A 15,723-nucleotide genomic window follows, 5' to 3' on the forward strand; every position below is an offset into this window, starting at 1 on the left:
TTGTTATTAAGAGTAATAAAGTTTTTTTTTTTAAATATATTATGGGGCATTTTATAGTTGGCGATGATTTCATGACTGTACTGTTTCTTTGTTGGTGTGTTTCTAAACATGACACAGCAAAATCTCAGAAACATGACAGTGTAGTTTAATGCAATAATTTGCTTTTTTGTTTGTTTTTTTTGTAAATGATTTCAAAATAAAAATCTTGATTTCAGTTTTATTAAATATACATATTTTAGTAAAAAATCATAATTTAAAATATTTAAAATATTTTCTATAAAAAAATATCTCTTTTATAGGACTAGTTCATCTAGTTCGACTAATACTAGTTCGTTTAATTTATCTGCCAACAATGTCCAACACATGCGTGCAATCTTTGTTAAGCAAATACACGCAATTAAATAATAAAGAAAGTCTGGGTCTGAGACAAGGGTAAAACAATAAAAGCGAAACATCTGGAAAGCATTTGAAAAAATAAAAAAATAAATGATGAGTGCATAATAACAGTTTTAATGTAACTTTCAAAAAAAAATATAGTCTACTTTTTTTCTTTTTTTTAATTAAAAAATTGCAGGAAATAAAAACAAAACATTTAGTTGCCATAAGAATCAACAGAACCAGCTTTTATGTGGGCGTGAAGACCACGCCCCTCTGGTCTCTCATTGGTTAGACGTCCATCCATTTCGTGACGTCAAAAGCACGCTCTGTCCGTGGAAGATGTTATGAAATCCGTGCAATCGCAAAGATGTAGTTTACGAAATGCCTGCCTTTTATTTCCATACTTTCTGTTGCTAAAGGATCACAGGAGCAGCTGTATTTGACGGTACGTTGATTTAATGCCAATATATTTACACTATACTGTGTTTTTCGCTCTTACATGTGTTGGATGTTGCCACCGCATCCCAGTATTGGAACAGGGGAGCCACAGTAAACATGTACATAATATATATAAAAAAGTATTATATAATGTCTATGATTTTATAGTTTGTATTTCTATTCTCAATTACTGTGTTTACCTTTATTCTTAGTAATGTGTTTATTGTGTATGCTTTATTATATGATGTAGTTATAGTTTAAAAGCTTATTATTCTCAGCATGCATCCATCTGCAGTTAATTTTAGTTTTAATAAAACCGAACAAATGCATGATTAATGATCAGTAATGATTTAAAGGGGAACCGTTTATCACAGGTAGAGCGGCTGGCTCTAATAAACTGCTGTTTTTATTTCCATCCCAAGGCCTCATGAGTGTGATTCAGCTTCTCTCCAGGCTCCTGTGTGTCCTGTCCCTGGCCACTTCTGGTTCTGCTCTTCACGGCCGTAACAGCACCGTGAGCCATGAGTACTGTGTGCTGGGAGCTGGTCCTGCAGGGCTCCAGATGGGCTACTTTCTGTCCCGGAGCCAGAGAGATTACATCATTCTGGAGAGAAACACAGGACCTGGAAGCTTCTTCAACATGTACGTGAAAATCTGAATGACAAAGGATGCTTTCTTAAACTGAGCTACAGCAATTTCAACTAGGAATGTGAACTAAATTATTGCAAAATACTGCAGTAAAAAGGGAACATAATTGAGTAAAACATACATTTATGGTAGTTTTATCTAATGTAACATGAAACATAATTCAATATGTTTCAATATGCAACTCATTTGCTTTCAGTATCTTAACATTTATTTATATAGGTTGCAAACTTTCTGTCTTGAAGCTGAACCATTGTTTCTTTACTGTATTCCTTTCAGATATCCTCGGCACAGAAAGCTCATCAGCATTAATAAAATATACACTGGGAGGCGGAACAAGGAATTCAACTTGCGTCATGATTGGAACTCCCTGTTGAGTGACAGGCCCGACCTCCTGTTTCAGCGAATAAGCCGGGAGCTTTACCCCAATGCTGATGACTTCCCACGTTACCTTTCAATGTTTGAGAAAGAGCTGGGGCTGAAGGTTAAATATGGAGCTGATATAGGGAAAATTAAAGCATCAGAATTTAATGGAAACCGAGGCTACATCCTGTCCGATCAGAATGGTGTCAATTATCAGTGCGGGTATAGTAACTACATTCATTTATTTTTATTTAATAATATTTTCAAGTGCTTTCTGAAATGCCTTCATAACATGTTTTATGTCATTTAATTATTTTTTTGGTCTCTATAGTGTCCTGTTGGTGTCTACAGGCCTTTGGGTTCCTCAGCAGGTGGATTTTCTTGGCTCTGACCTGGTGGAGGGTTATGAGTCTATTCCCACTGATCCCGAGGAGTTTAAAGAACAAGCTGTGTTAATCCTCGGCAAAGGAAACTCCGCCTTTGAGACAGCCCAAAGCATCTTGGGAAGAGCGAGCCGGATTCACTTGTATAGTCCCAGCCCAGTACGTCTCGCATGGCAGACACACTACGTTGGGGACCTCAGGTATTTAATTTAAATGCATTCAATTAATGTTTTCAAGTCTGCAACCAAAAATTCACAAGTGATTTGTGACCCTGGATCACAAAACCAGTCACAAGTCGCACTGGTATATTTGTGGCAATAGCAAACAATACATTGTATGGGTCAAAATTATTGATTTTTCTTTTATGCCAAAAATCATTAGGATATTAAGTAAAGATCATGTTCCATGAAGATATTTTGTAAATTTCCTACCGTAAATGTATAAAACGTGTATTTTTCTGAGTGAATGCAGCACAATCGCGAACATAAATGAACAACTTTAAAGGCGATTTTCTCAATGTTTCGATTTTTTTTGCACCCTCAGATTCCAGATTTTCAAATAATTGTATCTCAGCCAAATATTGCCCTATCATAACAAACCATACTTTAATGGAAAGTGTATTCATTCAGCTTCCAGATGAGGTATAAATCTCATAAAATGACTCATGTGACTGGTTTTGTGGTCCATGGTCACATTTATGCAGGTAGGATTAACGTTTCAATCCTGTTCTTCTCAAATAATCACAGCACTAAACCTTGACCCTTCCACTAAAATCAGAGGGCACTGATTATGAGATGATTACAATCAGTGTTGCCAAGTCCCGTGGAATTGGGCTACTTATAAGTTGCTGCCGTGGGTTGATTTTTTTTTTTCTTTTTTTTTTTTCGTTGGTTAATCCCCCCATATAGCCACATTGAACATAGCCTTTGTAACAAATAATAATAAAATAAAGCAAAACATAAATGTGCTAAATAAAAAATGTAAACTTATTTCCAATATCGGCTAATAGCAGTCTCTCGCACATTCCTACTTCATACATATTGACAATAGACCTTTTTTGCCTATGGAATTTGGCTAATGTTACCGCACCTTAAGTCAAAATTTACATATCTTAAGTTGAATTTAAAGTCAGCATGAAATGGAAGTTGCGATAGGCTTTGCTTCCATATTGTGAAGTAGTAAATACCATATTGTGATCCAAGTAAAACGGCTTTTGGAATGAGAAAGAATGTAGGGCAGGACTGGAATTTGTCCTTCGGGAATTGATTGGATTGTAGGAAGTTGGGTGTTGCTAATTAAATGAAGGCAGATCTGAATGCCAGTTTGTTGTGAGGATATTTATGGTGTTTACACGAAAACGATGTACTAAACACGGAAAAGTTTTACCTTCTTTGCTTTTTTCCGCGTATAGGCAACAACGTTGTTAAAACAATCCCATTTCACAAGGATCCGCGAAAACGACTAAAACACTTTATTAAGCTGCCAGGCCAGTAGTTGGCGATGTCACATTAAACACTATGTGCCTATAGACTGAACACGCAATACGCTTGACGTCACGTTTTCACAAATTTACGTTTTTATAGTTTACATGGAGACGGTAACGGTATCGTTTTTTAAGAACTTGCACTTTGAAACCCATTTTCCAATGTTTGTGTTTTCAGGCCCTCAAAACGCCAACATTGTGTAAATGAAGGACCAAAAACGCATGGAATGTTTTCAGTTAAAAATGGCGTCGTGTAAACGGCCCCTCAGTCTCGCCCTCCATCGAGACACGCATCTTGAAGAGATGTTGTTTGCAGGGTGCACGTGAATAAAAAAAAAAAAAAAGATGACATGCATGGATAAATCATTTATAATAAAAACTGCAACGTTCTGAATTCTGAATTCATGGTGACTTTAATATTTCTGTTTTTTTAGGGCAGTAAATAATGAGCTATTAGACACGTACCAGTTGAAATCTCTAGATGGTCTAGTAGAGGGAAGACTGGAGGATATCGCCATTGTCCGTAGAGGAAAAGATGGTGGGAAAAGAAGAACAGCAAAGAAAAGAAGTGTAACATCGGTGGTGGGAAAGGAGCCGCTGTATTTAACTCTTACTGAACTGCTTGATGACGAGAATGGCAAGAACATTTCAGAGGTCACCGGTCAAAATCTGCCTGGTTACCACACTGATAACTTCTCCCTCAGACAGCCGTACGACCGAGTGATCCGCTGCCTGGGCTTCCGTTTTAACTTCTCCATCTTTGATGGGTAAGATTTGAACGATTACGTTTCTGAATGTGAATTATTTTCAGATTGACAAAGTATTTTCATAATTTATCCAGATCTGCGCGGCCGCCCCAAAGCAGCGGTGCCCGAGGCCGCTTGCCAGGAGTAACAGCCTGGTATGAAGGACGAGGGACGCCCAACATGTTTGTCCTGGGTACGGCAGCCCACTCCAGAGATTATCGATCGTCCGCCGGTGGATTTGTTCATGGGTTCCGCTACACTGGTAAGCATTACACCTCACTTAAGCATAAGATTTCACATCATAAGAATGTAGGTCATATTAAAGTTTCTCTGTTTTGCCACTACAGTGCGTGCTGTTCATAAAATCCTGGAGCAACGCTACCATAACGTTGCCTGGCCTGCTACAACATTACCCATCAGTCAGCTGCAGTCTTGGATTCTTAAGAGGGTGAATGAAGCCTCTGGACCGTACCAAATGTTTGCGGTTCTTGGGGACATTATTTTACTGCGAGGGTAAGAGATGTTTCAAGAGACAATATGTCGTATCTGGGTGTCAATCATTCTGCGGATGAAATACTCAATAAACACTATTGGTCAAATTTTTTTAACTGGTTTGGATTTTAGATTTTTTTTAAATGTTTTTAAAAGAACAAGGCTGCATTTATTTGATCAAAAAACAGTAAAATCAGTAATATTGCGAAATATTATTACAATTTAAAATAGCTGTTTTCTATTTTAATGTAATTTATTCCTGTGATATCAAACATTACTCCAGTCTTCAGTGTCACATGATCCATCAAAAATCATTCCTTGATCAAACATTTACTATTATTATCAATGTTGAAAAACAGTTGTGCTGCTTCATGTTATTATTTTTGGAAACCATGATACATTTTCATTCAGGAATATTTAATAAATAGAAAGCATTTATTTGAAATGGTAAATTTATGATGTTACAAAAGATTTGTCACTTTTGATCAATTTAATGCGTCTTCCTGAATCAAAGTATTATTTTCCAAACCCAAACTTTCAACAGTAGTTTAAGTCTTTCTAAACGTCCAGTGGACACAAAACTCAAGGATTATCCTTGATGACATATTGAAGGGGCTGTAACTGTAAGTCAAATGAAATGTGGCTGCTCTGAATCCTCCTTCCACAGGTCTTACTGTGAGTATCTGGAGGAGTTTCCCCTGCAGGCTCTGCCCCAGCTGTCTGCTCTATCTGGTCGGCCTCTCTCAGATCATGGTCTTCTGGTCTTGGTCATGCAGTATGGACTGAACCGGACTGATACGCTTGGGCCCGGTCGGGCTGAGTCAGAATGGACCAAAGCCTGGAGGTCCAACTTCCTCCATCCCGTCCTGTATTACTACAACACACTACCTACAGGTGAAGAGCTTCTCTCACATATGTGGAATTGTATGAGATTGTATATTTGGACTTTCTGTTGATGTCCCACAGCCATGTACTGGAATATTAAAATAAGTGTGCTTTATGTTCCTATAGAGAAAGATATGAGACAGCGTCCAGTTGGCTGGCCACTGCCGCGACCCGGGGCCGTTCATCACATGGTCGAGGACTTCCTGACTGAATGGGATCAGCCCATATCACACAGCCAACCTCTCAGACGCTTCCTCGAGCACTGCCTCCAAACTGACCTCAGGGCCTTTTATGCTGGTCAGTACGTACTCTACACAAATGTCCGACATTTGAGTGCCAATGATATCCACATTCTGGATATTTTACAATACAAAAGTTTGGATTTGCTTGTTCAAAGAATGTTATATTGTAACATACTAACTGTACAATGCTGTACTAACATTACCGTGTTACTAACATAATGTTTTAATCACGACAAGAAAACTGGACATTTTAACGTTTTAGGAACATTGCAACTCACTGTTCCCGTGGCGTTTTTAGAACAGACTTTGTTTGCTGGTCTTACATCACTGTTCAGAAGTTTGGGGTCGGTAAAGTTTTTTTTTTTTTTTTTTTTTTAAAGAAATTGATGTTTTTATTCAGAATGTGACTGAAGTCTGGAGTAATGGCTGCTGAAAATTCAGCTTTACATCACAGGAATAAATGAAATATATTCAAATAGAAAACAGTTATTTTAAATTGTAATAATACAGTGCTATGCATAAGTTTAGACACCCATGCTAAAGTTGACTAAAAAGAGGAATAAAAAATCATCTTTTGGAAATTGAACTTAACGCCTTAAGTAGCCTTAAATAGCCTTCACCATACCTAGAGATTGGCATGGTTTTATTTCAGTTAGCCTAATAGCTGGTTTGATTTGCATTGAGAGATGATCTTATGGAAAGTACCCCATGCCAATCTCTAGGTATGGTGAAGGCTATGTGATGATGTGGGGCTATTTTAATTCCAAAGGCCAAGGGAACTTTATCAGGATGCATAGTATCCTGGATCCATGAAGTAACTGGCTTTTAAAAATAAAAATCTGCCTGCCTCTATGGGAATTTAACATAGGGGTGTCCAAACTTATGCACCCTGTATTTTAAGGAAGAACATTTATTTATTTACGATACATTATTCATTCACAAAGAAAATTGGTATCCTTAAAGGTTGGATTTTTCCTAATTTTTTTAATTAAGGCATTAAGTTCAATTTCCAAAAGATGATTTTTTATTCCTCTTTTTAGTCAACTTTAGCATGGGTGTCTAAACTTATGCATAGCACTGTATTTCACAATATTACAGTTTTTACTGTATTTTTGATCAAATAAATGCAGCCTTGCTGAGCATAAGAGACTTTCAGAACATTAAAAAAAAGTACCGACCCCAAATTTTTTAATAGAAGTGTATATGTCAGAAAAATAACATTTGCAACTGTTCTTGCAAGACTTAATCATTTAATATGTGCTTCTATGTGTCCTTTTCCCCCAGAATCCTGTTTCCTTCTGTCCCTCACCAGTCGTACACCACCCCTCTTCTGCCGCCAAGGTTACTTAAGAAAGCAGGGCATTGTGGGAAACAGCCACCTATGGAAACATGCCCGTGAGGCAGGACTCATGGCAGATCATCAGGGAGATGTTCCTGAAAACCTGAAACATGCTGCCGCTGCAGTCGTTTCAACAGTGAACTTTGACCTTTGAGGGGCATTAATGGTACCAAAGACTGAATCTGTTCTGCTTATAAAATCATCTGTTCATCTACCTCCCACTTCTCATGGAATCTGCTTACATTTTTATAGAAAACATCCCACATCCAGCGCGCTCAGACTATGATCAAACATACGGTTAAATGTCAATGAAATAATGAGTATTACCTTGCCGTAGTTTTTATAAGCCAAAGTTTAACTTTATTTACTGTTTTATGGTGTTGGGTTTGGTGTTGCAGTACAATGTATAACTTATATTTTTATACTATTGTTAGAGTTATATAAAGTATTTTCATGTGTTGACATGCATGTACTTATATATTTATAACTACAATAAAGACATCCCATCTCTAAATAATTAATTTCAGAAAGGTGTGTGTTTGTGCTTACCTTAGTATCACAACTAAACTATAGATTATATAATAAAAAAATAAATATTGCATTGTATCATAAAAAATAAAAACACGTTTATAAAAGCGTTATTGTAGTCATTTTGTTATTGAAAAGACTGGAATATTAGAAAAGTAGTTCTCAAAAACATTGGTTCTGAAATAAAACCTAATATTAGTATGTAATAAAAAAAATCCCACATTTTCTGACGATTGTATCATGAATGTAGGATGAGAGCTAGGCATGTACAATTCCTGAATTTGAAATATTTTAATAAACATTTAATTATTTAAATATGTATTACTTATTATTTTAAGGCATTTGGGGCCATTTAATTCAAACCCCTATTCTTTGTTTTTATCAAATATAATAAGTGGGAAATCACCTTTTATGGAAATCAAGTCCGCATTCATTACGCTACCACCATACCTTCTCTGAACGGACGAGTCCCTTAACAACATCGATGCTGATTGGCTATCTAGGTCACGATGACTGCAGACTAAGCAATGCGGGCGCGTTTTACTAAAAAACAAGCGCAAAACATTGAAACTGCGCCATTTTGGCTCAATTGGGCTCATAGTTCTCTGCTTTTTAGAACACGGAACGATTCATATTCGACCTCACAATATTAAATCGCAATGAACGCAAAAGCAGCTCTGTTTCTTTATTTAAAAACCCTCGCTTGAAATGCAGTCTTGAAGAATAGCGCTTGTGCGACAATGTTGCGTTAGATTTGTGCAACAGATACAGTTACATTCTGTTGGTACATGCTGACATTAGTCGAGTAAACGCCTTATTGATATGGACGTGTCGAGCCCACTTGTTGCCGCTGCCTCGGACGGCGAGCGGTCCAGTTCGGAGGGCGAGTACACGGTAGCGACCGGGCCTGCGGTGAGAGACCCCGAGAGAAGCGAGGGTGAGACGCCGATGGAGGCTGCTGCAGGTGCGGTCGGGTTCAGTATCTCGCGGCTGGACACGCTGAGCGCACTGAGACTCAACCGAACCCGACCGTCCGCGGACACGGACCTCCGGTATCTGCACCTGCTATGGAAGCCCGGTGAACTGCTACAGGCGGGACGGAGTTCACCGGGCAAGATCACAACGAGCAGAGTGAGGCGGCTTGGAAGAGCCCGGAGGAAAATAGGGCCCATTGGAAAAGACCTCTATGGTGTGTGTGTGTGTATGTGTGCATGAACTGAAATGACAAAATAACACATTACAATTGTTACATCTCTAATAATAAAGATATATTTTTTCTTGGTGCTATACATGTATTGCCTACTATGTAAATGTTGGTTAATTATTAGACTATTTTGTACCACACAAATAGGTAACAGGAAGGAACAGGAATGCTCATCAGGGCTGCATTTAAAATTCAGAATATTGTGAAATATTTTTTACTATGTAAAATAATGGTTTTCTATTTCAATATACTTTAAAATATAATTTAATTCTGTGATGCAAAGCTGAATTTTCAGAATCCGTACTCCAGTTTTCAGTGTCACAATATCCTTCAGAGATCATTCTAATATTTGATTCTCAATATTGGAAACAATTTTAGCTGCTTAATATATATATTTTTTATAACCTGCGATTACCTTTTTATCATGATTCTTTGATGAATAAAAACTTAAAAAAGAACAGAATTTATTTAAAATAGAAATGCAGGCTTGATGAGCATAAGAGACCTCTTTCAAAAACATTAAAAATAGTAATGTTTCCAAACTTATATATAAGCTGTTTTATTTTCTGTGATGTTTGTATTATTGAATGTGTAATTAGCTAGTGTTTAAAATCCTAATTTGTGTGATTTTTGTGAACGTGTTGATCGTCAAAACAGATTGTTTTTATTATTATATTCAGTTGTCTTAACCATGATCTGTTTTTATTATTATATTCAGTTGTCTTAACCATGATCTGTTCTGTTAACCAATTATTCTGTATCGTTTTCTCCTTCAAGCTGTGAAGAGGCTCAGAGAAGCTGCCAACTCCAATGATATTGACACGGGTGAGAATCATCAGCGTGACAGTAGTGGACACACTTGATGCTAAGATTTGATCTACAGTGAAATTAAAGTCTGTTCCCTTTTTTTCCCTTCTAGTTCGTAGATTGCTGGAAGATGATACTGATCCTTGTGCTGCTGATGACAAGGGCAGGACGGCCTTACACTTCTCCTCCTGCAATGGAAACGAGAGTATTGGTAAGATAAGACAAAACTGATTGAAATTAAAGGGTTTGTTCACCCAAAAATTTAATTCTGTCATCATTTACTCACCCTCATGTCATTCCAAACCCGTAAGACTTTTGTTCGTCTTCGAAACACAAACGGAGATCTTTTTGATGAAATCTGAGAGCTTTCTGTCTCTCCATAGAGAAGCTAGCCTCCCTTGGTATATCAACCAATTCTCGCAGAGACGTAAATGACCTGATATTAGTTTAAACTGGTAATAATGTACCAACTACCTTAATTATGGAGAGTAGAGATAATGAATATTTGATCGCAAACAAATTTGCCAAGATAACGTTCGAACAGCAGTTACAAATTAAAAAATTTACGTTTTAAAAATGCTTTGTCTAAAAGTGAACAAAAAAGCCATTTTAAAGCAGTTAAGCAAAGAAATACAAAAAATAAACGCTGCAAAGCACAAGGTCCGTTCCAAAGGGAGTCATTCTTTATATTAGTAACTGTTTCTGAACTCCCTGAAACGCCTCGATTGCAGTCTTGATTTTTCTTCCGGGAATGAACACGTCACAATATTCTCATTTAAGTCACTCCCGCGGCCGCCCAAGGCATACTCAAGATAAAGGGGCGAGACCTGGGGCCTCATTTATAAAACTGTGCGTAGGAACCTTACTAAAAGTGTACGTGCGCCCGAAAGCCAAAAATGGCGTACGCAAAAAAATATTCAGACTTATAAAACCGTTCGTACGCCAGAACCTGCGCAGAATTCACTTTATAAATCCCAGTCAGCGGAAGATTGTGCGCACATGCGTCTCCACCCGAAATAACCATATATGGAGCTTACAACGCCTAGTTTTACTATGCAGATCCTCATCTACAAATATCATTTGCATATGATTATTCATCCACGTGATAGCTTAAACGTTATCACGTGGATGAATAATCATATGCAAATGATATAAACGGTACTAGAAACATTACATTAATACAAATCAAGTAGTTGTCTATCCTTGCCTTATTTTTGAATAGCCTACATAAATCAAATAGTGTAAAATACATTTCAGAGAAAGTTTTTCTCAATCTTTTCCACTGGCCGAATTGTATTTTTAATTGATTTATATTTTTAATGGAAACAGATAGGTCTTGGGCATTATTTGCACGAAACTATTTTCTCAGACAATCTGGTATTATCATGATAAGCAATTCTCTCTGTGGTTAAAACATTAAAGCACGCCACAGGAAAAGTGTTCAAAAACAATCGCATCCACAACAAATATGTCTATTGATTGAATTTAAAAAAATGTTGTAACTTCAGTAATGATTTCATGTTTAAGTGTTTAACTCCATTAATTTGAATGGCATATTTAATATAAATGTTTATATCAGAAGTATTTTATTTATTTAAACTGTTATTTGCGTCAGTTTCACTAAACGGCTCAACACGCTCGCTGCCGCGGACATTTAAGAAGGAATGGATATTTGCTTCAAGTGACAGGCTTGGTGATTGAAATTGTATTTGTATAATCTTTCTGTATATGTTTAATTTTCTTTAGATTTTCTGTATAAAAGTGACCAAAAATACATTTAACTCCAGCTCACCATCGGTGTCGCCAAAGTGCTCCATCTCCAAAACGTTCGTACGCATGGGTCAGAGTTTGCGTGCAGGTGCGCAAATTTTCCCGTCAAGTTTTTCTTTATAAATCCCACCTTTTGCGCAGGAACTGGCGTACGAATGTTTTCAGCCCCGTTTTGTGCGTACGCAAGCTTTATAAATGAGGCCCCTGGTTTAGTGTGTTGAAACTCACTGTAATGGTAAGGGGCGTGGCATTTCGGAAAGACACTCGAAGCAGTTGACCAATCACAACACTCTGGTCCAGCCGACCAATCAGAGCACATTTGAAAGAGAGGTGATGTATAGAATGTTGATTGGAAGCATGACAATCTATTCTAATAGACCCCTAAAACAAAATTAAAACTTTGTTAAAGATCATAATAGGTCCTCTTTAAACATTTTCCATTTTCTCTTTCCATCTCCACTTTTAACAATGTAGTTCAGCTGTTGCTGAGTTATGGTGCTGACCCAAACCAGAGAGACAGCCTCGGAAACACACCACTGCATCTGGGTAAGAATGTGCATTAGCAAATTTGTTTGGTCACATATTAATTTGCATCATTATGTATAATTAAGTCTATATTCTAATAAGCTTACGGTGACTTAAATTGCCTTTTACAGCTGCCTGCACCAACCATGTGCCTGTCATCACTACCTTACTGCGAGGAGGTACGATTGATTATCTATGACGGAAAAACCAATGGATCTAAATCTTATTCATCCGAGATCTTTCTGATATCTCTTAACAAATTCGTAATAAATTTACATTATGAACGTTCCCTCAGGTGCCCGTGTTGATGCTCTGGACCGTGCTGGAAGGACTCCTCTTCATCTTGCCCGTTCAAAGCTCAACATCTTACAAGAGGGAGACTCCCGTAGTCTAGAAACCCTCAGAGGAGAGGTCACACAGGTCATTAACACATGTCTGATGGACTTAATGCTAGGGCTGGGTATTGACACGAATGTTACGATTCAGTGCGATTCGATTCATTTAAATATACATCGGGAACATTACGTGGCAAGGACAAAAGAATGTCTCTCAACTAATGCGGTAAACTACACAGTCAGTTTGCACATTACTATACAGGGTTCCCACGGGTCATGGAATTTCTGGAATGTCATGGAATTTAAAAGGTCTATTCCAGACATTGAAAGTCAGGGAATTTTATATATATTTTTTGTCCAAGTCATGGAATATCAGGGAATTTAGTTTGTTGCTTTAAATTTTAGTTTCCATTTATCAAAATGTAATTTTTCTATACCGATTTTTTTAATCGCACTGTTTCACAAATCTTTCTGTATTGTTGTGCTTAGGCTATTTTGAGCGCCATATTTATTCCCTTCCTGCCCAATTGGAAATCACTTAGTTAACAGGTACAGGTGACTGCACTCGACTAAGGCAAACATGCCAGAAAAATGTAAATTTCAAGAGCTTTGGCTACAAAATGAACAATTTAAAGACTGGGTGTTAAAAGTAGACGACAGAAAAGCTAAATGTAAAGTTTGTAAAACTACTATTGAGCTATCAAATATGGGTGAGGGTGCACTTCGCAGCCGTTCACATTTTGCCGTTCATTATAGGTCATGGAAATTCATCTTTTTAGTCAGTGAAAGTCAGGGAAAAGTCAGGGAATTTGACATTTGGTTTAGAGTGGGAACCCTGACTATAATTTTAAAAGTTTAAATTATTATTGTATACAAACCTGTAAATTACACATTTTTGTAATAACATTTAAAATGACAAAATGTTTGCACTCCAATTAGTTTTTTTTAAATAATTATAAACATTTAAATAGGGGCTGACATAACTTAGTTTCCTCTGCATGTTTTGGTGTTGGCACAATATAGCCAAAATGTTTTATTATATATCAATATGGCTATGAAAAAATTGTAGTTATAATAATAATTCTTATTATTACTAAAAAAAAAAGGTCAATCAAAATATAATAAATATTACTATTGTAATATTTCACTGAAATATATAAAAAAAAACATGTATCTAATGAAAATAATATAGTTTTATTTTACATTACAACTGTAACTTTTCAAAACTAATATTTATGGCTGTGTTAAATTTCTTAATTTTCAAAACGCAGGGAGTCCTTAAAGTGAAGCATTTATGAAGAACCGAACCGCTCTGAGACGCTGAAAACACCAGATCACAGTGCTTCGCTTCACTCTGAAACACGCAGTGCCAGTGCCGCTCCTACACTTCTGGGACAAAATCGCTGAAATGATTTTCCAAATGCATGATTCAATAACTAAACTAAAGCATGATAAATATAGTTTACCCAAGAAAGCTTAAGTAAACATATGTAAATACATCAATAATTATATAAACGTACTAACTTTAGACTAATGGACATTGCTTTTAAAGCGCTTGACAGAACTCACAGGACAGCTTGCATGATTGAACAGGAATGTGTTTTTTAACCATGCACAAGAACGTTTTGATTATTGATGTATACTGACACAAACTGAAAATTACATTTCATCATGGGGTGTTTCTAACATTGAACCTGGAGATCTGTATTTGAGCATTGTTGTTTTTTATTGGTTTGTCAAGGCTAAATATGCATTTGTGTAACATTTTAAATTCTTACGTACTTCATTCTTGGCACATTTTCTTTTTTTTTCCTGAATCAAGACGCATATGCCACACTGCATGATGTCCGAGTCCAAAACAGTTATTAAATAAATATAAATCATTAAGTATTAGAAAAAAAAAAGTTTCCACTTGACTCCGCTAAAGTTGAATCCGCATTTCTATTTGCATGTTATAAAAAATATGTTTACATTATAAAGTGATATGCTACTTAAAGAATCTTTGAGAGCAAGGGGCCCCCTGGTGGTTCGGGGGCCCTATGGACCTTGCATAATTTGCTTATAGGGAGGACTGGCACTGCACAGCACATATATTTATATAACAAAATCACATTTGATTATGGTACTAAGCCATATTGCGATTTAATTTTAATTTTGATTCTTCTTGAAGTCTTACTGTCTACTATGAATGTCGCTTTGGGTAAAAGCTTCTGCCGAATGCATAAATGTAATTGTAATAACTACATGGCAAACACAATGTTAATTAATATGAGCCAGACTAAGGTTTCTAATATGTACATAATATAATAATATATTATACTAGGCTCCTGTTGTATATGTGCTGTATTGGAAGATGAACCAATGATCTCTGAATATGTCTGTAGATCATTCAAATGCTGCGGGCATATCTGAATATAATGGGACAGAGTGAGGAGAGAGAGAAACTAGAGCACATCTCAAACCAGCTGCAGAACACCCGCACCAGAAAGCAGGTACAGCTCACACACATCTAAGATCAAGCTGTAGAGCGCATGTACTCAGAAGTCAGCGTTCTGTTTGCATGTTCTGGCCGATAACCAACAAATTGGTAATGTTATAACTATTCTAATTTGTAAAAAGGAAAAAAAAAATAAAAATAATATTGTTATGCAACATTACATTTAAAAAAAAATCAAAACCAATAAGGTGCTGATATATTGTGCATCTGCTGAATCCTTTTAAGTACCGTTCTCTGTCTCTGATATCATTGTATCTTTGGGACGTTGCAAAATCTTTCATGTGATCCGCAGGTGGACGAGGTGACGGACCTGCTGGCCAGCTTCACGTCTCTCAGTATTCAGATGCAGAATATAGGAGACAGGTAGAGATGGATGGAAGAAAAGACCTGAGAGGATGGGACACCTGTGGCTTTTGTTTAGAAAATAGGAGAAACTATTTATATATGATGACATGCCTACATGTATAACACAACTGTGTAATTCCGGTTATTTAAATTCAATTTTGACTGAGAACATGATGAACTGCCTTTTATTTTTGTTCCTGGAACAATTCCTTTCTGTTATGCCTTTATGGTAGCCTATTATGTCACTGTTTACTGTATATCTATTTGAAAGACAGCCAAATAAATTACATAATGTTAAGAGTGTATGTGGACTCTGTC

At 36.7% G+C, this 15,723-nt stretch overlaps 2 protein-coding genes across 2 annotated transcripts; both read left to right on the forward strand.

The window, feature by feature from the left end:
• Nucleotides 1-687: 687 nt before the first annotated feature.
• On the forward strand, nt 688-8,025 carry foxred2 (FAD-dependent oxidoreductase domain containing 2). The gene is made up of 10 exons (XM_079894727.1): nt 688-823; nt 1,239-1,458; nt 1,741-2,046; nt 2,156-2,407; nt 4,125-4,457; nt 4,532-4,698; nt 4,784-4,949; nt 5,596-5,822; nt 5,940-6,110; nt 7,340-8,025. Exons 2-10 carry the CDS (start codon nt 1,244-1,246, stop codon nt 7,546-7,548), a joined length of 2,046 nt encoding a protein of 681 aa, XP_079750853.1. The 5' UTR covers nt 688-823; nt 1,239-1,243; the 3' UTR covers nt 7,549-8,025.
• A 399-nt stretch (nt 8,026-8,424) lies between these two features.
• ankrd54 (ankyrin repeat domain 54) lies at nt 8,425-15,535 on the forward strand. The gene is made up of 8 exons (XM_079876456.1): nt 8,425-9,111; nt 9,904-9,951; nt 10,046-10,144; nt 12,178-12,249; nt 12,360-12,407; nt 12,524-12,648; nt 14,948-15,055; nt 15,353-15,535. The coding sequence occupies exons 1-8, from the start codon at nt 8,745-8,747 to the stop codon at nt 15,425-15,427; spliced, it is 942 nt and encodes a 313-aa protein (XP_079732582.1). The 5' UTR covers nt 8,425-8,744; the 3' UTR covers nt 15,428-15,535.
• Nucleotides 15,536-15,723: the final 188 nt, after the last annotated feature.

This window comes from Squalius cephalus (genome assembly GCF_949319135.1).
Source record: "Squalius cephalus genome assembly, chromosome: 1".
Taxonomy (NCBI): domain Eukaryota; kingdom Metazoa; phylum Chordata; class Actinopteri; order Cypriniformes; family Leuciscidae; genus Squalius; species Squalius cephalus.

Excerpts from the sequence above, each read along its gene's own strand:
- foxred2 (XM_079894727.1), top strand. The coding sequence starts at position 1,244 with ATGAGTGTGATTCAGCTTCTCTCCAGGCTCCTGTGTGTCCTGTCCCTG. Across the intron at positions 4,458-4,531 it reads AACTTCTCCATCTTTGATGG|ATCTGCGCGGCCGCCCCAAA; the intron begins GTAAGATTTGAA and ends TAATTTATCCAG. Across the intron at positions 6,111-7,339 it reads CCTCAGGGCCTTTTATGCTG|AATCCTGTTTCCTTCTGTCC; the intron begins GTCAGTACGTAC and ends CTTTTCCCCCAG.
- ankrd54 (XM_079876456.1), top strand. The coding sequence starts at position 8,745 with ATGGACGTGTCGAGCCCACTTGTTGCCGCTGCCTCGGACGGCGAGCGG. Across the intron at positions 9,112-9,903 it reads CATTGGAAAAGACCTCTATG|CTGTGAAGAGGCTCAGAGAA; the intron begins GTGTGTGTGTGT and ends TTCTCCTTCAAG. Across the intron at positions 10,145-12,177 it reads CAATGGAAACGAGAGTATTG|TTCAGCTGTTGCTGAGTTAT; the intron begins GTAAGATAAGAC and ends TTAACAATGTAG.